Source organism: Erpetoichthys calabaricus, chromosome 3, assembly GCF_900747795.2.
Source record: "Erpetoichthys calabaricus chromosome 3, fErpCal1.3, whole genome shotgun sequence".
Taxonomy (NCBI): domain Eukaryota; kingdom Metazoa; phylum Chordata; class Cladistia; order Polypteriformes; family Polypteridae; genus Erpetoichthys; species Erpetoichthys calabaricus.
The window spans coordinates 259,871,538-259,898,623 of NC_041396.2; the positions used below are offsets into that span (position 1 = coordinate 259,871,538).

The window sequence follows — 27,086 nt, forward strand, 5'->3', positions numbered from 1 at the left end:
AATGCTATTTTGAGGTTGCTGATCATTAATATATTTTTTTATATATTTGATTCTTTACCATTGGTCATAGACTTCTAAGAACTACTCTCAGAAGGTTAGAAATGTAAAATTGTGAACATAAGTATGTAGGGTATCGTTTCGGACGATTTCAGTGTCAGTGATTACGAATATAATGATAATTTTTGATTTTTAATCCTTTACTATGGACCTCTATCATAGGGCGAAAAATACATTTCTATTACAATCGAAAATATTTAGACTATAAACTTTTAAATTGAAGAATATTTTAATATTTCACATATCTGACGCAACTATTCTCTTATTTATTTACTTCAACATCATGAAGTAAATCGTTACATTTTTTATGCATACCCTGAAATAGAGCGGCTTACACCACTGCGCTCCTTATGTTTGCTTACCTCTGTTTGCCAATAAAGTTGCTTTAATTCAAATAATTTGAATAGACACACTTACCATGTGACAAGGGCGCAAATGGGCTTCAACGCGTATCCAGCTACGTAACTTTCACACGAGCTTTTTTTCAACTCAAAGCCCGAGAGCGTGGTGAGTTTCTTACAGGCTTTGGAGAGCAAGAATTAACGACATTTAAACGGATTGATTTTTTTACGAAAGGAAGACAGAACGAATTTGTTTAGTTCCATTAAATATTTTCTTGAAAAGAGAATCCCGTGGATCAGCGGAATATCTCAGCGGAGGCACCGGTCGTCTTGGGCCTCCGACCACATTTACTGGCCTGAAGGGAAGAAAAAAAAGTTTGTTGTTGTCACGTGACCCTCCGCCGGGTTAATGTGTCCTTAAAAGTTTCATTTCCATTTTTATTTATTTATTGTTTATTTATTACTTCCAATCACTGTGTGATTTTACCACAATGCCCCAGCCAAAACACAGGAAGATTGCAGTTTTGGGATATCGTTCAGTAGGTGAGTATTTTGTTAAGTTTCCATTTAATGGCTTAATTTAGCTGTGGGATCCGTGCCCAGTCAGGGAGGACTTACTGATCTTGGTTGCTCGCGTGGAGACCTCCTGAAAGTAAGGAGGTCGCCGCAACCCGTCCCGATTGCTTTGGGGATTACCGCCACATGTTTCAAAGACTTTATAACATTTGCGATGTTATAGATGAGGCTTCCCGTGCCAAGGACCCATAAGAGCCTTTGTGAATTAATTGAGTTATTGAAGTGATTTTTTGGAAAACGCAGATTTTTCACATCAAGTAAGCGGCAAGATTCCGGAAAGCAAAATATCTGAAAACCCTGTAGATTTGTCGTTCTGTTAAATCTGCAGATGGGATTCGGGAATCCCCTTTCATCACAAGGTCTGGCATTGGTATACACTTTTGATTTTGTTGCGGACGGTTAACTTTGCTGCCCACTATTTCAGTTTCAGCACGACATTGGAACGAGGTGTCCCTTTTTTGAGGACGTTTCTGAGTTCATTCATTAATTCGTTCAGAAACATAGTAAACAGGATTATAACCACAGTCTAACCACTAAGTTTAGCTTCTGCAGCTGTTTTAATGCCTGGCAGGCCCGAAATCGAAAGCAAAATCCGTTACATTTTTTTCCATAGATGGATAGAATTTTATTTGTCCCCCGAGGTATATGTGGCTTTTTACAGAAGCTCAATAAATAAATACACAAACATATACTATGGACTGAATACACACCAGAACGAGTTAAAAGAAAGAGCATTTTTGTCTTGGTATTTACAGTCACGCATCATGCCGCCGCATTGCCGCTGGTTAAAGTAAGTCCCAGTTCTTGACATAGTTTTGCTGAATAATGTGTTTGCTGAGAGTCCTCAGTGTGTCACAGTGAGAATGTGTAGCATTGTTCATAAAGGCATTTGATTTTGTTTTAATTTTCTCCTTTGCTACTAGAGTATGTCCATTAATTGAGCTTGCCCTTTTTATTAGTTTGTTGATTTGACGGGTCTCTCTTGAAGTGATGTTACTGGCCCAGCACACCAAAGCATAGAATATGTAGAACATGTGAAGGATGCCACTACCCTCTTTAAAGGTACTGTAGTCAGTCGTCTAAGGGAATAAAAGAATGCTCTCGCCTTTCTTGTATAGTTCATCTGTGGTACTAGACCAGTCTAGCATTTTTCTGATGTGGACCCCCCAAGTATCTGTAGCCGTGCACCACCTCTACTTTCACTCCCTGAATAATGACTGAGCATAGAGGCTGTTTGGTGCGGCGAAAGTCAATAACTAATTTTATCCAGTTTTATTTAGGAGTTCTAAAAAATCCAATAATTTTGTAAAAACTAAAATGTTTAACATGCTAATTGTTAAATTTTATATTCTGGATTCGTTTCTCTCGGTTCTTTTTAATTTTCAGTTTCTGAATTCCCACATCATTTTGGAAAAACAAACCTTTAGTGAGAGCTCAACACTGTTATGGGACATGGTACAGTGTAATTTATATTAGAATCTTTTAAAATATATTAAAAGACTTAACAATTGCAACACATTGAAAAGATTTCATTGAAACGTGAATGTAGTGAGAAGTTAAGCAAAATGACACCCTTTACAAGCCTAACGAGAAGTTCCAAGAAAACTAATCAAGTAAGCCTGATAGATTTCTTCTTCTCTTCTTTATAAAATATCTTATTAAGCACTTCTTTCTTTTCTGTCCAGTTACATTCAACATACTGGATACATTAATCTATCATATCTATCATAAAAGTGGCGAATTATCTAATAATGAATTGCATGAAGCCTCCAGATATGATAACATAATGCATTTTATTTTTCTGATAGATAGGGCTGCATGATTACCACAGAATTAATAATTGACACTTCTTACTCTTGATGTTATAATTACAATTTTTCATTTAAATGACTAACACTGCGATGAAATGCATATTTATTTTTACCAACTGTATATAGTGTACTATATTCTGCATGGGCAGAGTACCGTAGAATCATTTAGCAGTGAATTTCTTAAACACTAAATTTTCATTTTTAATTCAGCACAATTTCACATTAACACTTTTTAAAATATTTTTTTCAAATAAAATATAGCATATTTATTAAATATGTATTACTGTTTTCTAATACAGTAAATTGTTGATATTTACTAAAATTTAATTGTAACATATTTTTTCTTTCAAAACAAATATTACCTTTGGAAGACCTGTCATCATCACCAGTAACCATTCAAAAATGTAAAATGTTGGGAAAATGTTATATACAAATCAAGCATGAAAACAAATAGTGCATGTATACAGTGCAATCAAACCAGATAATAACAAGAACATTTATTTATATAGCACATTTTCATACAAACAATGTAGCTCAAAGTGCTTTACATGATGAAAAAAGACAAAATAAGTAATTAAAATTAGGGAAGACTAACATAAGAGTAAAATTAAGGTTTAATGGCCAGAGAGGACAGAAAAAAACAAACAAACAAAAAAAAAAAAATCTCAAGACGGCTGGAGAAAAAAATAAAATCTGAAGGGGTTCTAGGCCTCGAGACCACACAGCCACTTCTAGTAATTCTGCCTAACATAAATGACCTCAGTCAGTTCTCATTATATTCAGGGTTCTCATGGAAGAATTTAATGAATTCTTAATTGAAATTAATATAAGACTAAAAAGTTAATGTAAACACAATTTCATAGTTCTGTTGTACAGTTATATTGCAAACTCCTAAATTTTGTAAATTGTGGCACCTGTTGCATGCTTTTCTCCTTGTGTCATTTATATAATGTGAATACATTATTTTGAAATAGATACAAATACAGCACCATCAAATCAATAGACAAATCACTGTCTAAATACTTTTCAAGTTCGCTATATACTATTTGCGCATTATCATGCCATTCATTTTTTTTATTACCTATGTCAGATATGGAAAAATTACCACAGCATAATCACCACAGTATGCACAGTGTTTTCTTTTAGCATGATTATTATGGGATACTTTTTCATAAAGTGTAGGCTGTGGCCGAAGCTCTGAAGTCTGGTTCAATCATTTAAAGCAATGCTGTTCACAACATTCATCCCTTTATCAATAATCTTGCAAACTTACTACTTCTGCAAGCCCCAGGCGGCCATCGGGACTCTCAGTCCTCGAGAATGTGCACATTCTTTCTTAAAGAAAGTTCGCTGTTGTAAGCATCTGCTTTTCCGTGTAAATTCCTTATCAATACAATAAATCATTCTGCTCAGGCATGGTTCCATAGTTCTATTCAACCAGACTGTTTTTTTTTAGTTTCTGTCTGACATGAGGTGCAATATTTCTTACCCTGGGTGTTGTATTTTTTTTTTTTTGTTGTTGTTAAACTTCATTGCACACAGTTTTAGTGGAGCAATGTCTTTTGTTGGATGAAACGCAATGAAGATTGTTTGGTTTTCCTTTCAATAGTCTTCTGGATACAGGCAAGCAATATGGAGTAAAATAGTTATCCGTGTCACAGACCTAACTTTAATTGGTTAACTTTCATTCATACGTTGTGTGGTTGCATTGAGATGTTTTTATAAATGTTAAAGTGTAGTGCTGCAACAGTTTGAACAGCATGGATTTTTAGGCAACATCACTACTGAATACAAAATAATGCGAAATTATGGATGATTTTCTTCATTTTAGTACTAAAACAAAAGCTGTTAAGTGATTTAGGTACAAAATCTCTTTTACATCTTAGTTTTGTTTTATAGGCTTCTGCAAAGACAAGAGAACAATATACTGTATATGTTTTTAAACACGTTGGTAGGGATATTTGCACATTTTCAAAATGAAATTATGTACCTGGTTTTATTCACATTTAAGTATTAGGAGTCATGTTTCATAGTCAATTGTTTCATGATTGATAAAAAAAATACTTTCACATTAAGCCTCTGCTTTGTGTTAAGAAATGCAAAACCAAAAGAGTATATTTTCTTAATGAAGTCATGATAGGTAAATAACAAATAGTGTAGCTCAGCATTCCCTAATTTTGGTTTTGCTGGTCCATTACATCTGTTGTTTTTATATTAAATAAAATCCATGCAAAACTACAAATTCATGAACAATGTTTTTTACATTGTTTATTTGATTGCAATTGCTGTAAGAAGAAAGACGCTAGTAAACTACACATATTATAACATGCTTAGTTCACCAAATGTAGATGAGAAATTTTGTGAAAGGACTTCTCACTTAATTTACCTGGAGTTGCAGAGTGTAAACAAAGGCCAAGGCCTGCTTAAGAGATTATTTCCTGTTAGAGGTGTTTGGAAAGTTGACATGTATTTCACTTTATTGGTACTTGATAGTTTGCTCTTACTGCCTAAATTCTGCTTCCCCCCAGTTTTTTTTCCAGTTTTGTGAAAGTTGCTAGTAGATTTTATTTTTGTGTGCTTCAGTCCATAGTAAGTTATCATGATCATCTTGTTATTACATTATATTCCACAAAGTTTTGCTGGCTTCTTACATTTTTTAATTTATGAGTTATAAAAACATAGTTTAAAACATTTATCAGATTGATTTGTTAGATTGTGGCGGTTATTTTTAACAGAAACACACTATGCACAGTTGATAGTCATGGACAGAATTGAGGAACACAGATGAATGAAACTTCTCATCAGTTTTGAGTAGCAGTTCCTAATTGGAAAATGTTTGCAACCTTCCACTTTCATTCATTATTCTTAGTTGTGATTGCATAAATTAGTATAGGGCTTTCACTTAAACTTCAGGCTTGTTGAGGAATTTGGAGTCAACACCTTCAAACTTTTCATGCTCCTCAAACCATTTCTGAACAGTTATTTTATAGTGTGGCAGGGAACATTATTCTGCTGAAAGAGGCCACTGCCATCAGGGAATAGCATTGCCATGAAGTGGTGTACATGGTCTGCAACAGTGTTTAGATAGGTGTTATGTGTCAAAGTAACAGTGGTATGAATGCCAGGACCCAAGGCTTCTCAGCTGAACATTGCCCAAAACATCACACTGCTTTCATCCACTTGAATTCTTACCATAGTGCATCCTGGTGCCATCTTTTCCCCATTTAAATAAAACACACTTACCCAGTCATCAGCATGATCGAAAAGAAAGTGTAATTAATCAGATTAAGCCACATTCTTCCATTGTTCCATACTCCAGTTCTGACACTTGTATGCTTATTATATGTGGTGAACAGGGGTCAGGTTGCTCACTCTGAGCCAAGCTATGTGTTTTTTGACACCTTTCTCTCGTGACCCACAGTAAGTTTTTCAGCAATATGTGCTACAGTAGCTCTTCTGTTGGACTGAACCAGACGGGCTACATTTGCTCCATACACACGCTGATGGGTGCTCATGACCCTGTTACTGGTTTAGTGGTTATCTCTCCTTGGACCACTTTTGGTAGGTACTAATCACTGCATACTAGAAACATCCCACAAGACCTTCCGTTTTGGAGATACTCTCGTCCAGTCATCTAGCCATTACAGTGTGGCCCTTGTCAAAGTCTCTCAGATTCTTTTGCTTTCCTATTTTTCCTACTTCCAACACATCACCTTCAGGAACTGATTGTTTACTTGTTGCCTGATACTGTATATTCAACCCCTTGACAAGTGCTGTTGTAATGAAATAATGCTATTCACTTCACTTCACCTGTCCGTGGTTTTAATGTGGCTGATCAGTGTGTATATATAAGAACGGACACCAAGTACGCTCATTCAGTTGTCATTACATGCAAAAGTTGAATAGCCTTTTGACCTGTCTGTGGATTTATTAGTGAGAGTGGTAATATTTATGTATTGCTTGCCAGAACGGTGGAGAAAGAAAACTGTCTGCACAGGACTTTGCAGGTCTTTAAAAATACTATGTAGTGTTTATAAAAATGGTAGCTAATTGGTCAATATAGCTACCCTTCCAAATCAATTTAAAAAGATGTGAGCTACGAGAAAATATTGAAAGAGTTGAACTTTTTACATTTAAGTGGTGACATGACTGAAGCCTTCAAATCTGGAAAGGAAATCAATGTAGTGAATCTTAAGCTTTAAATTTCAAATTAGTTTTTAAACAAAAATTTAAGGTCAAACAAGGAAAAGTTATTAAAGGTAAATTTCACACAAAATTTAAAGTTTTTCTTCAAATTTAAACTGGATCTATGTAATAAGTGTTATCAAGCAAGTATTGTGCTAGACACGTTTTAACTTTAAGGACCTACAAAACCTGTCTCAGTGTTATTTTAGAGAAATAATTTGACTAGGATTGGCAATCATTGTTGGGCTGAATGGTCTATTTTTTGTCAAAATGGTTACACTGTTCTCAAAAAAAAAAAAAATAACATTCATAGCCCTTATGTGTAGAGTTTATAGTTAACATCAGATTATATCATTATTTTTTAATCCCTATGATTTTTATTATGGTTATTTTGTCCTTAAGGGGCAGAAGTATCATATTTTATTTAGAGTGCAATGAATATTTCTTAAAAATACTTAGAATTCTTTATTGTCATTCTGTATACACATAACATTTTTTGTTGTTAGGACTCGGCTTCAAGACAGAATACTTCAATACACTATAAATAAGAAAAAATGAAAATCCATTCATCCATCCATGTATTATCTAAACCTGTTTAATCCATAGAATTACAAAATATAAAATCGTTTGTTAAGAAGCAAGAAAAGATAGCTTTCCTGTATAAATCACTGTTTACCTAGAAGCTGAATAAATATGATCTTCAGTTAAAGGCAGAAAATATCTATTGAGAAGAAGCTACTCTACCAGATGGAAATTGACAGACGTTGTCACCCATAAGTTTTATTTTATTTTGAAAACGTCTATTCTAGAAATACAGTATACAGTGGTGTGAAAAACTATTTGCCCCCTTCCTGATTTCTTATTCTTTTGCATGTTTGTCACACAAAATGTTTCTGATCATCAAACACATTTAACCATTAGTCAAATATAACACAAGTAAACACAAAATGCAGTTTTTAAATGATGGTTTTTATTATTTAGGGAGAAAAAAAATCCAAACCTACATGGCCCTGTGTGAAAAAGTAATTGCCCCCTGAACCTAATAACTGGTTGGGCCACCCTTAGCAGCAATAACTGCAATCAAGCGTTTGCGATAACTTGCAATGAGTCTTTTACAGCGCTCTGGAGGAATTTTGGCCCACTCATCTTTGCAAAATTGTTGTAATTCAGCTTTATTTGAGGGTTTTCTAGCATGAACCGCCTTTTTAAGGTCATGCCATAGCATCTCAATTGGATTCAGGTCAGGACTTTGACTAGGCCACTCCAAAGTCTTCATTTTGTTTTTCTTCAGCCATTCAGAGGTGGATTTGCTGGTGTGTTTTGGGTCATTGTCCTGTTGCAGCACCCAAGATCGCTTCAGCTTGAGTTGACGAACAGATGGCTGGACATTCTCCTTCAGGATTTTTTGGTAGACAGTAGAATTCATGGTTCCATCTATCACAGCAAGCCTTCCAGGTCCTGAAGCAGCAAAACAACCCCAGACCATCACACTACCACCACCATATTTTACTGTTGGTATGATGTTCTTTTTCTAAAATGCTGTGTTCCTTTTACGCCAGATGAAACGGGACATTTGCCTTCCAAAAAGTTCAACTTTTGTCTCATCAGTCCACAAGGTATTTTCCCAAAAGTCTTGGCAATCATTGAGATGTTTCTTAGCAAAATTGAGACGAGCCCTAATGTTCTTTTTGCTTAACAGTGGTTTGGTCTTGGAAATCTGCCATGCAGGCCATTTGCCCAGTCTCTTTCTTATGGTGGAGTCGTGAACACTGACCTTAATTGAGGCAAGTGAGGCCTGCAGTTCTTTAGACGTTGTCCTGGGGTCTTTTGTGACCTCTCGGATGAGTCGTCTCTGCGCTCTTGGGGTAATTTTGGTCGGCCGGCCACTCCTGGGAAGGTTCACCACTGTTCCATGTTTTTGCCATTTGTGGATAATGGCTCTCACTGTGGTTCGCTGGAGTCCCAAAGCTTTAGAAATGGCTTTATAACCTTTACCAGACTGATAGATCTCAATTACTTCTGTTCTCATTTGTTCCTGAATTTCTTTGGATCTTGGCATGATGTCTAGCTTTTGAGGTGCTTTTGGTCTACTTCTCTGTGTCAGGCAGCTCCTATTTAAGTGATTTCTTGATTGAAACAGGTGTGGCAGTAATCAGGCCTGGGGGTGGCTACGGAAATTGAACTCAGGTGTGATACACCACAGTTAGGTTATTTTTTAACAAGGGGGCAATTACTTTTTCACACAGGGCCATGTAGGTTTGGATTTTCTTTCTCCCTAAATAATAAAAACCATCATTTAAAAACTGCATTTTGTGTTTACTTGTGTTATATTTGACTAATGGTTAAATGTGTTGTTTGATCAGAAACATTTTGTGTGACAAACATGCAAAAGAATAAGAAATCAGGAAGGGGGCAAATAGTTTTTCACACCACTGTATGTAATGTTTCCTTTAGTTCTATGTTTTTGGCCTTCAATGTATTAATAGTAAATGTAAGTGACATGGTTAAAGTATGCTTGTATTTAGTAATTAGTACAAGTATTTTGAATGAACTGCAATAAACATGAGAGATTAGTTTATAGCATGCAGGACAGAGAGTGCATGCAGTTTTGAAAATCCTCATGGAATTCATCTACTGAAGTAACAACATTTTCAGTATAACAAATACTTTTAGTTGCCCACAAGTTTTGTTGGACAAACATTCATACAACATCATGTTTAACAGATTTCATTTTAATACAATTAAATTTCAGTATAACAAACGTTCTTTTAACCAAAAATGAGCATTTGTAACTTTTTTTTTTTTTTTTGTACACAGAAATACATTTAAAATTTCACTTTCATTCTGTATTCATACCTGTATTTCTGTAAAAAAAAAAAAAAGTTACATCTAATGGCTCATTTTCAAATAAAATATTTTTTCAGTTTAAGAAGCGTTTTTTTTTTTGTGTGTATAGGTTTTGTCAGGCTTGGGTCACCGAGTTAGTTGCACAAGAAACAGAAATGTGAGTCCAGGTTTCCAAGGAAAATATAAGTACTTTATTACTATATAGAGAAGGCAGACACAGTCTAAAGAGTTCATTCAAAATAGGAACTGTTAATTCAGCATTGAAGCACACGGTAATCATCCTGCTTTAGCTCCCATCTTCAGAGTAGAAGAACACCAGCGGCCCGGAATTTCCACTGTGGCACACCACAGGAAGAGTGTGAGGAAGATTAGGACAAAGCCCAGTGTTAAATGTTCTACACATTGTGTTACAAGCACATTACACGGTAAGCCAGATCCTGCAAAGGACTACCAATTACTTTGCCCTTGTTTACTGTTTACCAGATGCAGCAGAGCAGCAGTGTAGCTGTCCTAACTCCGCTGGTCACAGTAGGATATGTATTTTCCCCATATTTGCTTAAAATAAAATTTCCGTTGCAACAGAATATTTTTATTGCCCCATGAATTTCGTATCAATGGAATTCCACCTGTATTTTCTATTTAGCATAAGGCAGTAACCAACCTTGCATGGATCATCCACACTTTGCAGAACATAAACATGCATGTTCTGGACCAATTTAGAGTCGCCAAATAATGGAACATACACTTACTCAGACTTTGATAAAATGTGCAAACCCTACACAGTCAAAGAGGCAGCAGTGTGTGTTAATTACTGCACCATTGTACTGCCTCATATGTTAAATTAACTTTTACAGGCACCTATACCTCTCTTATAAGTTAAATGGTTATTCAGTGATACAAAACATGCCAGAGACTTTATACTTCAATCAAATATGCAAATGTGAAAGCCTGCAGAGCAAAATAAACAGATGAGGCCCATTTTTATTAGGTTTATGTTTAGCAAAGGTGTGAGTTCCACTCTAATGCTCCCAGTAGTCATTGCTCAGCTTGATTAAGAACAAAACAGAACGTAGAGTACTTACTTCCAGCTGCAACTATGTGGGTAACAGAATTCGCTCATCTCGTCTTTGTCAGTCTGGATTTTTACCGTGTTAGCCTGCAGCAGAGGGGCTCATTGAGCTGCTCTGTCAGTAAAAATAATAGCATGAGGTGTGCAACATGTTTATTCACGTGTATTTCAAATGTCATGTGATGCTTGTTACTCTTTTCTGAGGTTCTAACAGGTCTGTAGTATCGTAGTGAGTGAGTTGAGATCACATCACACTAACGCTTACAAAGCATCAGTGAAGTGGCTATTCATCTCTGTGCAGTGTGGCATTTGTTATGCTAGTAAAATTATACTGTAAATATGAAAGATTTGCAAGTCTTATATTGACGTATGCAATAGCAAGAGACATAAATCTCCCTTAAGCCACCTCTTACCATTCCAAAGTGAAGTTATCTTAGGCCAAATTGCACAAGTGAATAACCACTTTACTGATGCTTTGTTAGGTGCTGGTTTATACTTAACACTCAGAACACATATGAACACTTATCATGGCTGCCACTCGTTCCCAGCATTCATTTGATGCATCCTCTGAGCACATCCTCAGAAATTAACGCAATGCATGTGCAAGTTGCAGTACCAGCACAAAGTCAGGGGGCGCAGTGTGGTAAAGTCGGAATGTGACGTCAGAGTCTCTGTTTACCATCTCCATGTGACAGAAAGCCACTTTGCGGATCCTATAGGATCAATATGTGTGATTCAATGTTGATGAATGGTTCGATGTGGTAAAGCAAAATGCCGCCATACAAATGCATTTGTGGTGCTTTTATATTCAAACGTTGCATATTCCCCATCATGACGACAGGATACATTTTAAAGGTCTCACATACTATCTCGATGGCTTTTTTTTTTTTTTTTTTTTTTTTAAACCTTCACAACAGCATCAGAATGTATGGCGGCGTATTTGAGCCTCAGAGAAAAAAAGTTAAGGGCATAGGGAAAAGTGTATTTTGTGATTAAAGTGGAAGTTTTGGCTTAAATCTTAAAATACCCACTTTAATCCTGTAGTTTATTTTATCATTGAAGTAGTCGACCGTTGTAAATGTCATCTTAAAACCAACCCAGTTGTTAATTGCTATGTGTTTCTGGGGCTTCCACCTGTATTGACAGCAGCGGCAAGCAGCAATCGCCACACAGAACACATTAAATTTATGATATTCCAGCTCTCTGCACATTTAGAATCCTTAGATTTATACTTGATATCACTTTCATGATGAAATGCATTAAACTATGAATATTACATTTTATAGATAAATAGTTAACTTCATTTAAATAATGAATACTGCTAATAATTACACATGTGGGGGTGGCCAGGTATTGCCTCTATACTAGTATATTAGAACTATAGTCCACAAATGAAATTGGTTTCACTCCTCCTTTGTGGTTTTCCCTGAAGGTACATCCCAGGTGAATGTGGAAATACTAGGAAGGTGTGCCAAATATTTGGAATTTTTGCTGATGGGCAAGAGTTTTACCTCGGTGTGACTTCAATTTGCAGAGAGGAAAAAATGTAACTGTTTTTGCATTTACTGCACTTAAAAAGTGGATTAAGTGTTTGAAATAGGATAGCCTATTGACACATGTCAGTACTCAAATTTGTGAAGGCCTGAGATATCTGGAGTTGTGTCAATGGAAGGATTGCCTTGCATGGGTCAGTAAATGTAGAAATTATAGTTCTAGTTAATAATAATGATATATTTTATTTATTTGTAGGCGCCTTTCTAAACACTCAAGAACACCGAACAATAGATAAAACACAGATTATAAACAAAGCTATCTAACTATAAAATCAGACAGAACAATTGTAATCAAAGAGAAAAAGCAGTCTTAAACAAATGAGTCTTAAGTTTAGATTTGAAAAGTGAAAATGATTTCAATATTTCTAAGCTCAGATGGTAGTGAGTTCCAGAGCTGGGGAGCAGAGCAACTGAATGCTCTGCTCCTCATAGTGGTAAGATGGAAAAAGGGGGCAGTCAAGTGGTTTGGAGGAAGAGGATCTAAGGGTACGGGAGGGAATGGCAGCATGGAGGAGGTAAGACAGATATGGAGGTACAAGGTTGTGGATAGCCTTAAAAGTTAACAGAAGAATTTTGAATTGAATGCAGAACTTAACTGGAAGCTGCTGCAAAGCGGGAGTGATATGGTGAATAGAGAGGGTTCTAGTAATGATGCGGGCAACTGAATTCTGGACCAGTTGAAGCTTATAAAGAGATTTGCGAGAAAGACCAAAGAAAAGGGAGTTGCAATAATCCAGACGAGAAGTGACAAGGCTATGAACAAGGATAGCAGTAGTGTGGGGAGTGAGGGAGGGGCGAATATGGTTAATGTTATGCAAGTGGAAATATGCAGACCGGGAGATGTTATTGATGTGGGACTGAAAGGATAAAGTACTGTCAAGGATGACACCCAGACTCTTAACCTGTGGGGAAGGGGAGACAGAGGATAATGTTGATTTTGTACCAATGAGGAGAACCTCAGTTTTGTCACTATTTAATTTAAGAAAATTTGAAGAAAACCAGGATTTGATTTCTGCTATGCAATCAATAAGTGAGGAGGGTGGAAAAGAAACAGTAGGTTTGCTAGTGAGATTGAGCTGGGTGTCATCAGCATAACAGTGGAAGCTAATGTTATATTTACGAAAGGTATTACCTAGGTGAAGGAGGTAAATAATGAAAATGAGGGGCCCCACGACAGAGCCCTGGGGCACACCTGAAGTAACAGCGGTGGGTTGGGATGTGAAAGTTTTAAGCTGAACAAACTGAGTGCGGCCTGAGAGGTAGGATCTGAACCAGTCTAGTGGAGTGTGGGTAATGCCAATTGAAGATAATCTATTGAGAAGAGTTGTGTGACAAATAGTGTCAAAGGCTGCACTCAGATCAAGGAGGATGGGAATAGTGATTAAACCAGAATCAACTGCCATAAGGAAGTCATTAGTAATTTTTTATAAGTGTCATTTCTGTACTGTGGAGAGGATGAAAACCAGACTGGAACGGTTCATACAGATTATTTTGAGATAAATGAGAATGAAGTTGAATAGCCACTAGTTTTTCAAGAATTCTGGAAATGAAGGGTAGATTAGAAATAATATGAAAATTACTGAAATTACTTGGATCGGCACCAGGTTTTTTCAGTATTGGGGTTATTGCAGCAGTTTTAAAGGATAAAGGAACAGTACCAGTAGTGAGAGAAGTGTGGATTATAGCAGAAATAAGAGGGACCAGAGAGGGGGGAGGCAGGCTTTGACCAGAACTGTAGGGAGGGGGTCCACTTACAGACAAGATCTGAGATTTCTGAGAAAGTAGGAATCTGAAAATAGGAAAATGAATGAGTTGGTGGGTGAAATTCAAATGAAGTACTGAAGGAATTTGTACCGAGAGACTGATGAATCTTCTGGATTTTTTCATTAAAAAAGGACATAAGGGAATTGCAAAAAATCAGTTGAATAAAGCTGAGAAGGTAAAGAATCTGGGGGTTGTGTGATATTATTAAGCAGTGAAAACAATGACTTGGTGTTGCCTTCATTGGAAGAAATAATGTGAGTATAATAGTTAGATTTAGTTTGGGCAATACAGTCCTTGTAATAAAGTATATGTTTTTTGTACATCTCTTTGTGAACAAAGAGTCCAGTTTTTTTTTTTATACAACCGTTCAAGTTGCCGGTCTTTGGTTTTCAAAAGCCGAAGTTCAAGCGTGAACCAGGGAGCAAAAAAGGAGAAACAAATGGATCTAGTTTTTAATGGAGCGACAGAGTTAAGAATACGATTAAGTCCAGTGTTATAGTGTGAGACCAGTTTTTCAGGAGTGGATAAATTGAAGAGCTCAGTTCCAAAATAAGCCAAGTACAAAAGATAAATTTTGGAGATAAATAGGAAAATCTGGGTCCGTAAGCAGATTTTGAAACTAAATCCCTAAAACTATAGCGCAACACTGTTGCAATTAGCAGGTTTTGAAGCTCAAACATATTTTCGGCGCATGACCAACTGCATGAAAAGTCACAATCACGTGTTCACTAAATTTTACCAAAAGGTGTAATTAGAAGATTTTGGAACTCACATCTTCAATTATGAATGTCCATAAGGGAATCAATACTAGAGGAAAGAGAGTCTAAGTTAATATTCTTAATATTATGGAAAGACATGAGACGGGAAAGCTTAGTATTGGAAAGTGCAAGTATAACATTGAATGAAATAAGAAAATGATCAGTTGTGAGGAGTTCATCTGCAGTACAATCAAGCGGGGTAACTCCAGAACAGCAAATCAAGTCCAAGATATGTCCTTTGGAATGAGTGGAAACATCAGTATGCTGCTGGAATCCAAAACTCTCAAGGCAGAATATAAAGTCTCTAGTAATAGGGACATTAATATTATCCATATGTATATTGAAATCCCCCAGAAGTATTATGTTTGATGAAACAGTAGATAAGTGTGTAAAAAAAAAAAAAAAAACAGCAAAGTCATTCAGAAAGTCATTATTTGATTTAGGGGGCCGGAAAACAGTTGCAGTAATAGTAGGAATAGGTCCAGTTAATTGACACACAAGAGATTCAAAAGAACTGAAGGCAGGAACAGACAACGGCAGGACGTTCCACTTTTCACAATACATTAACGCGAGACCTCCTCCCTGGCCAGAGCCACAGGGTTGAGAGATGTAAACAAACCCCGGGGGAGTGGATTCATTAAGTTGGGAAAAGTCATGAGGTTGTTGCCATGTCTCAATTAGACAGAAAAAGTCAAACTTACGATCAGTGAGGAGATCGTGGATGAGAGGCCCCTTGCTCGTAGGTGAGTGGATATTCAACAGACCGAAGTTGACAATGTCGTTATCGCATTTAGCAACAGTGTTAGCTGACTGGGCTAGGCTGGCTAACACACGGTGGTCAGCGACTCTGCCTAAATTACGTGGAGGACGTCGAGAACTGGACCAGATGCAGTTTATTATTTTTGATAAATGGATGTATGTCCGACGGGGGAGGAATACGATGTCTGGGTGGAGATACAGCCCGGTCAGCGGAGGCTCGGACAGGTGGAAGTGCAGTCAGAGGAGTTCGGCAGCTGAGTACTGAAGCAGCCCTGTTGCAGGTAGGATAGCTAGCGACAGGAGGGACCAAACAAACACGAACCAAATAAATATCTTACCAGTCCACATGTTAAGCAAAGATGCAGACAACTCAGATGTCCAGAGAACAAAGCCAGGTAAGTTTCAAAGCCGGAATAGGCCGAAAAATAGTCCATACACAGCCAAATCAGCAGTCGAGCTAGAAATCAGTCTAGCTTTAAATGATTGAAAAATAAAACTCAATGAATAAATTTGCCCAAAAATGAAAATGAAAACAGTTGCTTAGTCCATTAGATTGTAAGTTAATCATAAAAAAAGTTAAAGATAAAAAGTTACCGGCGAGCAGCGGCGGCGACCAGTCATGCCAGCGTTTGCTCAACCGGACGTTGAAGTAGTATTTTCATGTGTACAGAGCACAGTGAAAGTTTTATTTCTGACCACCCTGCAGCATGTCACCACCCGCCAGCACTATACTAAATCAGAATGTGTTAAAAGTAGAACTATGTTGTGATCAGTTAATTTATTAAAAAAAAAAGCAAACTAGCTAGCTTTCCTTGGTACATTGTTATTAGATTTTGGTGGTAATCATGGATTGTTCATAAGAAAGAATCCTGTTTAAATACAAGGTTACTCATTAGTGTATCTGATAGTGCATCTGCATTCAGAAGGTGGGCTTTGTAGTTGTGCCATTTTACCTGATGCTTTATGTTCTGGACAATGATGAAAGAGGTGCTGAGCTTAACACTTGGTGGTAAACTGGCTCATATAGACCTAGCATTTGCTGAGTGGACATGACAGGCCCAAAGGGGCAGTGAGGGTGTACTGAGAATGCCCAGCAGATACTTCTAATACAGTTGGTATTTTTCAAGTCAGTTATTTCTTGAAAAACATGATATATGCATTTGACTTGTTAAATTGTGTTCTAAAGTTGAGTACTTTCAATAAATTAAAAAAAAAATTCTTGCCTGCACTGCTGCTTTACAATGGAGGGTATTGGGCAAGGAAGGCATTGGACATGTCCCCTTGCTCATCTATGGGCCACTTCCCAACCATTTGGCTCCACACTGGCACTACAACGATTCTGCTTTCTTTGCTTTTATTTTTTTTTTGCTTAATGTATGATCTTCTCCTTTCGTTTGTTCACTGTTCTCTGACCCATTCCTGCTCCTTTTATACTTCAGTGGAAGCAGGTGCCTAATTATGTACACCAGAGTGATAATGAGGAAATCCGCTGAACAGCATGCCAATTCCCTCATCAGCACCCATGGGCTGCTTGTCCATGCTACTCTGTGCACCTGAACACACTGTTTTTTGGTTTTTTTTTTTGTTTTTTTTTTTGTTTTTTTTAAACCTGCACTGCCATGAGCACCAAATGTGTTGTACCACAGTCATTTATCACGTCGTTCTTTATTATGTTTTTGTGACAACGAGTCATACTCAGAAATAACAGTGGTAATAGAATGCAGTTACTTGTGTTAGTCAACTACATTAAATGCATTCTTTTAAAAAACATTTTACAATGTCATGTAGTTAAAAATGTACCCTAAATAGGTTTGTGGTGGCTCAATAGTTTTAATGTACAGCAGATTCCAACTCAAGCGATGTAAAAATGGCATTGATTGATGTGAGTTAGTGGTGGTGATTTTGTGACTGAAAATCACTATTAATATTACCCTATTAAAAGAGAAATGCAATTATTGTATAATGGGAATATCAAAAATGGCAATCATCTTAAAGAATTTAAGTTGTATCTAAAAAATATGGAGCAAAAGTAGTAAACCTCAGTTTATTCTATTGTATGTTTTACCACTGGGTGACTTTTTCAGCACAGATTAACTATAATCTTGCTATGTCCTTGATATTTGGCGCAGAAACAGCCTTTTCATGCATCACAGAAACTTTATAACACAGCACAGCCTTTGTTGCATTCCTGATCTTCTGTCCACCTATCAACTGTAGTCCCCTTTTTAAAGAAGTGCTGTGTTTACATCATTTAGGGGAGCTGCACCTTCAAGTGTGATTAATTAGTTCAAACAACATTTGTTTGTGGGTTGATAATGTCCGTTGTTTGCAATAATAATCTGCAGTTTTTATAATACTGGTTCAGTCAATTCAGTCATGTACTGTATATGGTTACATAATTGCTTTCCTCTTCCATTCATTTTCAGAGAAGTGACTTTTTTGTATTTCATATTATTAACTTACCTAAAGCAGCAGATGACGGTGGTACTGTATGAGCTGCTATTGCGTGCATCCTCTCCCTGGCACTGATTTGGGGTTCTGTGCAGATGTTGGATGTGGAAAAAGATGAAATTATACAAAATATGTTTGTGTAACTGCTGCTAAAATAAAATTAAAACACTAAAGTAATTTGTAGTTGAAGTTACACTCAGAGTTTCTCTGTTTTAAGACAAATGATTCTTCTGATTCACAATTGTTTTTCAGTGGTAGATTTAGACATTTTCTAAACTTTGTACAGTGTTGTTTGAGATGTCAACAAAAAATGAATTGTTTTGACAAATTTCTTTGAAGAATAAGTTTGACAAATTTCAACAAAATCGGTCCTGGGGGGCTGAGTTATTTCATGCAAACAGACACCACAGAAAGGGCTATTGCAATAGGTGCTTCTCGGTATATGCAAATCCATCTAAAAAAGCCACAGCTAGCTTAATGTGTAATGCTGGTTTGACATTTTAAATAATTTCTAAAATATTTTAAAAGCATGGTGTCGGTGTACTCCTCCTTGTCACAGCCAAAGAGAAATAAAATTTTAAATACATATTCATAAAATCTGTCTGTTCATACCAGTGTTGTAATATTTAGAAAAGCAAATTAATATATGTAATCAGAATGTACAATAATGGGGAGCCTTTAATGTCAATGGATTTTCTGACATCAGTTTTTTTCTGTCAGTTCTAAATTTTGTCTGACAATTAAATATGGCCTTTAGGTGGTTTTGCATAGTGGAGAATCAAAATTTATCATTAGTTTTATTTTAAATGCCCTCTAGAATAATGTTATTTTTTTGCTCATGTTATTGTGTTTACTGCAAACGTAGAAACGTCCTTTTGCTAGGGGCATGGCACAGGATGTCATGTCATGTGATATCATCAGCACGACCACATAGCGGTCATCATTCTGGACAACAAGTTGTCTAAGATTTTGGGTAAGATCTTACAAAACTTTGTATTTTGACCTTTTTAAATGATTCCTTTGACTTTAGTGTTTAGTTTTTCTGAACAGATAAAAAGTCCTTAGTTTTAGATGCTGTTGGGAAATATACTACTACTTAGATTTGGAAGAGCCAGTAATGTATTAGAGGGTTATGAAAATAAAATGTATACAAATCTAAGTAGTTCCAGATGTACCAAATGCTGGCTGAGAAGAGAACAATGCTGGAGTAGCTATTTCTTTTGTAAAGGGGTGCTCCATTATGGATTTTGAATTAAACACTTTCTTTGCAGTGTCTTATGTACTGCACATAGATTCTGAATGATCTGTTGTCTTACTTTTCTCATTATATGACAAGTCGGCATGCAACATTATGCAGTGCTGCTTAATCCATTAATTTTCATTGTAGTGATGTAGTTGGATGCTATGTTTTTGTTTGTACTAACTCCACTGAAAATATCAAACTTACTCACTTTGACCACATTTTTTATCAGTCCATACTTGGTAGCATTACATATTTTGATGGAACATAATGGCATTACTGTACTTTGTATTAAAAAAAACAAAACAAAAAAAAACTCCCCTATAAATAGTTTGTCATAATCCTGTACTCACTGATACACAACTAAGATTAAGACAGCAATAACTGAAACAATATTATTTTTAAGTGTGCACAAAAAGCATATAAAGATTACATTTGTGGTTAACAATTTGTCCGAGATATAAAATTTATATAAATATACAAATAGTACTTTTTGCTCTGTTTTTAAATTGACATCTTGTATCCAATAACTTTAACGTCACTCAAATTTATCAATTTTGTTTTTTCTTAAAGGAAAGTCGTCTCTCACTATTCAGTTTGTGGAAGGACAATTTGTAGACTCATATGACCCCACTATTGAAAACAGTAAGTCCTTCTTTAATGCTTTCTCAGTCAAGGCTTATTGCTCACAATGCCGTTATACTATTGATGTGATTTTTTTTTTTTCTGCCAAGCACACTAAGGCTATGTCTTGAATAGGACGCAAGTGCTGTCCATAGTATTAATAAGCAGCACTTTGTCTAGTGAAAGGTAAATGTAAGTTATCTTTATTTTATTTGTGATCTTTCTGTTTCTGAGTTTTTGTAATGGAGATTGTTGAACACTTTAAATTCCAGAGGGCAGTAAAAACAGTGTTTTTGGTTTTTGAACAGTAAAATAATTACATAGGAAAAAGCAATGTGTCGTGCACTGAATATTAGAGAAGTCTGAATGCCTGAATCAAAGAAATCTACTGGCCTGATATACAGAATAGGGATGTTCCAATCAGGTTTTTTCAGTCCAGTACTGATCATGTTTTAATTTTTCTTGATCCTTCAATTCAAACACCAATTCTGATTTTTTTTTTTTTTAATCCCTTTAAAAACCTTTTACACTAAGCTCCTACATAACCAGACACATGAAAGCCTTATGTTCTATATTGAGGTGTATTTTTACAGTTAAACTATAGACCACCTGTGTTAACTGTTCATTTTTTATTAACAAATGAATTTCTGTAAGCTTATTATTCGGTAACCATAAAATACTAAAATAAATAAAATTTCCTTAAAATACATGCTTTAACAAATATGTACAAAAATATTTATCCATAATACATACATTACATACAAATGTTATATAGAACATTTTCTTAAAAAGTGTATCACACAGTGTCAGTAACGAGGATAAAATGTAATGTAGTATGGTAGGTATATAACTGAACTTGAAATTGCCATAACTTATTTACACACTCAGTTTTGTAAATACCGGTAGGTTTGCTTGTTTAAAAAAATTAAATTTTGGGTTTAACTATATTTATTTTCATGGAAGTTCTTTCTTTGTGCACTTTTGTACAAATTGTATAAATCAGAGAGTATACACATTTAAAAAAAATAATAAAATACAAAATCATTATAACCCACTTGAAATATATAGCATCTTTCGTTGTTAGCATTATTCCTAACAGAAATTATTTTGAGAATTGATGCTCTGTTATGTAAATGTTTGTTTATTTCAATATAAACTAAAGCTTATTGACTGATTTACAACAGAAAACGCTTTTCATGCAAAACCTAGTATATGACCAGCTTAATAAAAGTGATCTTGGAAACTTAGAATACTATAACATTAAAACGAAAGGAGCTGTTTTGTGTGATTCACGTGATTATTTGGATTAAATGTAAGTAACTGTCTCTGTTTTGTAAATAGCCTTTAATAAACTGGTCTCTGTGAATGGACAGGATTTTAATCTCCAGCTGGTTGACACTGCTGGTCAGGTGAGTGAATATTTAAAATCTTTGAAGCTTATTTGCATTTTAAAACCTTTAATTCATATGTTACTGTGCTCTGAAGGCATCCCTTCCCCATTGTTTTGGAACCTCACTCTCCCCTGTTGGTTCTAACAATCACAATATTGAAATAGCTAGCAAAAAATAGTATGAATCAAATTTAATTTTATTCATATTATCCTTTAATAGTAATTTTAAAAGTTATTTTTAAAAAAAATCTAGTATGATTTTTAAGCATTTTTATAGTTGTTTAATACAACAATAATACTAAAATGTTAAATTCCATGAGTGCTGAACATAGTAAGGTATTAACTGAAGCAGTTAATCATACGTTGTAATTATTGTGCAAGCGGTTGTGAAGTTTTCATAGCCTTTTGTCAATTTGTCAATTGATGTGAATTTCTGTCAACACACTTAATCATATTTTCTGTTATGTTAGCAATGTCTGAGAAGGTATAATCCCTTCACTATGTTCTGGGTTCCCTACCAGTGGAATGTGCCCAGTCACTTCCCAGGAAGGCATCCATCAAAAATCTTTGATCTGGAGTGACTTTAGTCAGAACCTGTACAAGATTGTCCACTGTCTTACTCAAAGTAATCCACATAATCCTGAATACCAACATAAATCGGGCTGTTTGTACCGACTATCTCATACTTGATGTTGCTATCTAAATCTTACAATGAAAAATAAGGAAAGGATCATAGATTGACCAGCATGTCAAGAGCTCCTTTCAAGGATATGGTTCCCTCTTTCCCATCATTGTTTGATATAACATCTAAAGTTTAGATCAGCTTCATAGTCCCTTTTAAGATCATGTAGCTGGAGGTGTTATTCTCCCCGTAATCCTGCAGCAAGCAAACCACTCTTTTTTCCTCAGAATGACACACATTCTCATTCTATTCACTTTACACTCTGAGAAAGTTCTGTGTTGTGCTAGAAATTAAACTGATTAGGAGTAATCCCATTCAGCATCAAAGCAATAATATCTCTTATAAAGAGGAATATACTGTTGGTATATTGTTATGTTTAGCAGAATTAAGATACAAAAGTCATTATGCATTAGAGATAAAATGGCACAGAATAGCAGTCCTGGGACTGTGTACTATTTCAGTGCCTCCCATGATACAATTAATTAAAAGCAGTGGAAAGCCAGTGTCAAAAAACAGAAAGGTTTTGCAAAATGTCATAGGCCCTGATATGTACTGTATATATTCTACTGATGAAAAGGTTTAGAACACCCCCATTTTTTCAGCTTGTGTTATAATTTAAGCAGTTCAATAACCTGAAATGGTACAAAGCGTCCAAACAATGCTTCAGAGGTTGATGCAGCACTGTTTGGTCCGACATTGCTTTTATACAGACAGAGGGTTTCTAAGTAATCAGCAGGCTTTGAAACATCAGTAGGAACTGGTTGAATCAACTTTCAAGGCTTAATTAACTTACTTTGCTGCAGAAAAGCTGTAGGTTGTCAACCCATTGCTTGTCTCCTGAAAAAGGCTTTTTTGCATAACTCTGATAATGACATTATTTTTAAGCTTTTTCTAACCTCTGGCAGTTTTTCTGTTCATCTCCATCTATCTGTTTATCTTAACTAATGCATACTACAGTATATATTAGCATTCATGAATCCAGGAAACATAAGATATCCACCAAAAATCAAATCCATAAGAGTAACAAGACATAAACCATTAAGAAGTAAAAAATATTGTGCTTTTGGCATAGTCTAAAGTCCACCCAGAGTTTACCGAGATGTTTGGTAGGACCTAAAACAAGCAGTTCTGCTTAGTTCAAAATAGAATCGTGTGGAAGCAAGACTGGAAGAAACCGGGATAAAAGTACTTCTTTCAGCAGAACAATGATCCCAAAGTAGCCTTGAGGCAGCACAAGGACATAAGACAATATAACATTAAAAATAATTTACATTTAATGTACATATTAATGTAGGATGTGTTAATCCGCAGAATCAGAGAATTGCTCAAAAGTCTGATGACTTTGCAAGGCACTGAATTAGCTTTTTATTGTTAATGTAATTTCATTCACTGTGTATGGGCTGCTGTAATCAGATAAGGGCCAAATGTTGTTGTTATACTGCAGTGAAAAAAAACATTTATTTATATAGCACATTTTCACACAGCGATGTAGCTCAGAATGAAAACAAATTATTCGTAAATATTTCTATAATGCATATGACAATGTTTTAAATTTTAAAAATGCACAGGATTTATTATCCTCCTAGTTAAGTCTCATTTTGCAGATTGTGTGGATAAGTGGCAAAATTTGCATGTACCATTCACCGTGTGTTCTTAAATATGAACATGTGTGCTCCTTTTGTGTGTTTATAAACTATATATATGCAATTACACCATAGCTCTGCTTTTATAAAGTAAAGTGCCTTGGAATGATGGTCATTGTACAATAGTGTTACATAAAATAAAGTTGTTTATCATGTAAAGTAAGTTTATTTTTCTGTCAGTATAGTTTCATAAATTGCTTTAATTTTATCACCTGCACTAGAGAATCATTGCCAAACTAATAACATGCATGTATTGCTGTTGATAAAATAAAGCAATTTTTTGTTTAGTGTGTGGCATTTGTTTAATTATACTGTATTTATGAAGTGTTATTCTGTTAATTTCAGGATGAGTACTCAATCTTCCCACAGTCTCATTCTTTGGACATCCATGGCTATGTGCTGGTATATTCGGTGACATCACAAAAAAGGTAAGTTAATTGTGTATTGCAAATGAAGAAATGAGTTAAAAGTAAAGACTCTAGAGGCAAATTAGTACAGAGTAGATGTGCAAGACATCCTTTCTAGTTGAGTTGGATGTAAACCATAATATGCACTGAAAAAGCAAATACGAATCACAGAAAACAGCAAAATAATAACAATATATTTTTTGTAGATCATTTTCCAATAGTATAAGCTCTTTGCAGTGTCATGATTTATGTATTTCGTACAATTATAGCAGAGGCAGGTAAAGTGACTTTGTGAAAATCTCTAATTGTTTCAGAGGCAGAACTCGAATCAGTACTGTGCCTTGTTAATACAGGAAGGAGCCAACAATCTCACACACATTGTCTCTTGGTTTTGCAACTAGACTAGGTGTTCAGAAGTACTAAGTACTTTTATAAAAGAAAAAAAAAATTTTCAGGTCTTGAGCCTTACCATGTCATGACAGTGGGTGAATATTCAAAAACTGCAACATTTTGTACTTCATTTTGTATTCCTGTTTTTTTTTTTGTTTTGTTTTTTTTCCTTTTTTGGAAATGTACAAAAGTCCAAAAAGTCTTATAATTTAGTATTATTATTATGTGTCAAGAAGCTGTTTATTTTCCTTTAAAGTATTTTAGACACCTAGTCTATCTTCTCATAGTCTTATTTGGTTTTATACTTGCCATCTTTGAAAGTGACACACTCAGCATGCCTTAAAAACCTTTACTCCTACTTGTGCGTTTCACTCTTGCACTTCCTGTCTTGTGAAGTCACCAAAGTCAAACTGACCGATCAGATTGCTTAGTGGAACTGTACACACAGACCTTAGTGTTTTATTATATAATAGAAGTTATACAAGTTTTGTGTGATATTAATCATAAACACTAAATTGATTTTGTTTTTATATAGCCAAATTTAAAATGCCATCCCTTATGTATATATGTTGAGCTACATGACACACCCAGTAATGCTTGCTTTTATTGTAATTTGTTATTTAATTACAGTATGAAAGCAAAAATGAGGTGCCATGCTCTGTTATTTATTGCCAAATGTTCTATCATTTTTACTAATGATAAAGCAGAAACTATTCTATAGTAAGGAATAGAAAATGTATTTACACTTTCACTCCTTCCTTTCTTTCTAGCTTCGAGGTAGTTCAAATTCTTCATGACAAACTGCTGGATATGGTTGGAAAAGTACAGTAAGTATCCAGAAGAATCAATGTTAGGTGATGTTTCTTTAGATATCAGCATGAAAGTTTGCCATAATAGCTAGCTTTCGGCTATTTGAGACATGGAAATACAGACTTCTGTTAGACTGTATAAATGAAATCCATGCAAATACATTGGGATTAGAGTGTATGATACCGTCAGGAATGATACCATTCTGGAAGTGCATGGCAGTAATGACAGATGTTGCAAGAAGAAGTATCGGCTACTTTTTACCTGATACCTATTCGAAAACACTTCTTTTAAAACTACAGTACAACTAACAGATGTATTTTTACAGTTGGGAGTGATGCAGGTGCAAGTTGTCATTAGATCTCACATTTAAATAAAAATTTAAAAACTGTTACTTTATATTAAAAAAAAAAAAAAAAAAAACTGATGAAATGCAGAATGTGTTTTACTTGTCTACTCTAAAATCAGCTTAGGGCCTATCCTCAGTTCTTTTCTTCTGGGTAATGTTTCTGGTTATATAAAAAGATGCAGGATGTTCTGTTCTTCTTCAGTCAGGTCTTTATAAAATTGCAGTATAATACTGAATAAACTAAAATTCAGATATTTTTGTTATGTTACTATTTCCAGAATTACCACTCACTAAAAGAAATTCAGCTTTTTTTGGCTGTTCCCGTTGGGAGTTTCTACAGCGGATCCTCTTTTTCCATATCTTCCTGTCCTCTGCATCTTGCTCTGTCACACCCATCACTTTCATGTCCTCTCCCACCACACCCATAAACCTTCTCTTAGGCCTTCCTCTTTTCCTCTTGCCTGGCAGCTCTATCTTGAGCCTTCTTTTCCCAATATACCCAGTATCTCTCGTCTGCATATGTCCATACCAACACAATCTCGCCTCTCTGACTTTGTCTCCAAACATCTTTAACTCTGCCACCTCCAGCTTTGTCTCCTGTTTTTTGGTCACTGGCACCGTCTCCAACCCATATAACATAGCTAGGCTCACTAACATCTTGTAGACCTTCCCTTTCACTCTTGCTGATACCCGTTTGTCACAGATTACAAGTTACAAAACACCAGAGAACCACATAATTGCAAAAAAATACATTTTGAAAATTTTAAATTGGCATTTAGCTGTATTGACAAACTTCCCTTAGTTTTGTTAGTTAACACATGGCATCTACCACTTGGGGAAATGGGACTAAAAATAATACTATTAGTATCGCTGTAAGACAATGTACATTGACATTTCCCTTAGTCCATACCACAGAAATAAACATGAAGAGGCATTTTGGTTGGTGTTCTCCATTAAAGGTACCAAATTATATTTACCATGATAGTGGTTTCAATTTTTTTTCCATTAATGTTTGTAATTTCCTGAAGTTCGTTTAAGATCAGCTTCAACAACAGATATCTAGAGTGTGACAAGTTTCACAGAAATTACATTAACCTGTGTGTGTGTGTTTTTTTTTTTCCCTTCCCCCTTCTACATTCAGGGTGCCAACGGTTCTTGTTGGAAATAAAAAGGATCTGCACATGGAGAGGTACATATTTTTTAAGATAATAAACTGTATCTTGCTAATTAAGTTACTGACAGCTTCTGTCCTAAATTATTGTGTACTTTGTTAGTGATAATGTAAAAGCAGTAACAAGCTGTGTTCATTGTGGTATATAATGCTGTTCTTGAGTGAGCGATTTAAGAGTAATATTTGGACTTGGACTATTGTACTGATAAAAA

At 35.4% G+C, this 27,086-nt stretch overlaps 1 protein-coding gene across 2 annotated transcripts in view; it reads left to right on the forward strand.

The window, feature by feature from the left end:
• The first annotated feature begins 503 nt into the window (after positions 1-503).
• Positions 504-27,086, forward strand: part of rhebl1 (Ras homolog, mTORC1 binding like 1) — a 36,711-nt gene continuing 10,128 nt past the window's right edge. Inside the window, exons 1-6 of one of the 2 annotated variants that reach the window (XM_028798132.2) lie at positions 504-941; positions 19,985-20,056; positions 21,377-21,444; positions 24,096-24,178; positions 25,318-25,374; positions 26,845-26,892. In XM_028798132.2, coding sequence (XP_028653965.1) covers positions 890-941; positions 19,985-20,056; positions 21,377-21,444; positions 24,096-24,178; positions 25,318-25,374; positions 26,845-26,892 — 380 coding nt within the window. In that variant the 5' untranslated portion in view covers positions 504-889. Of the gene's footprint in view, positions 942-997; positions 1,334-19,984; positions 20,057-21,376; positions 21,445-24,095; positions 24,179-25,317; positions 25,375-26,844; positions 26,893-27,086 lie in introns of those variants that run through there. The other variant, XM_051924097.1, reaches the window with a different exon arrangement.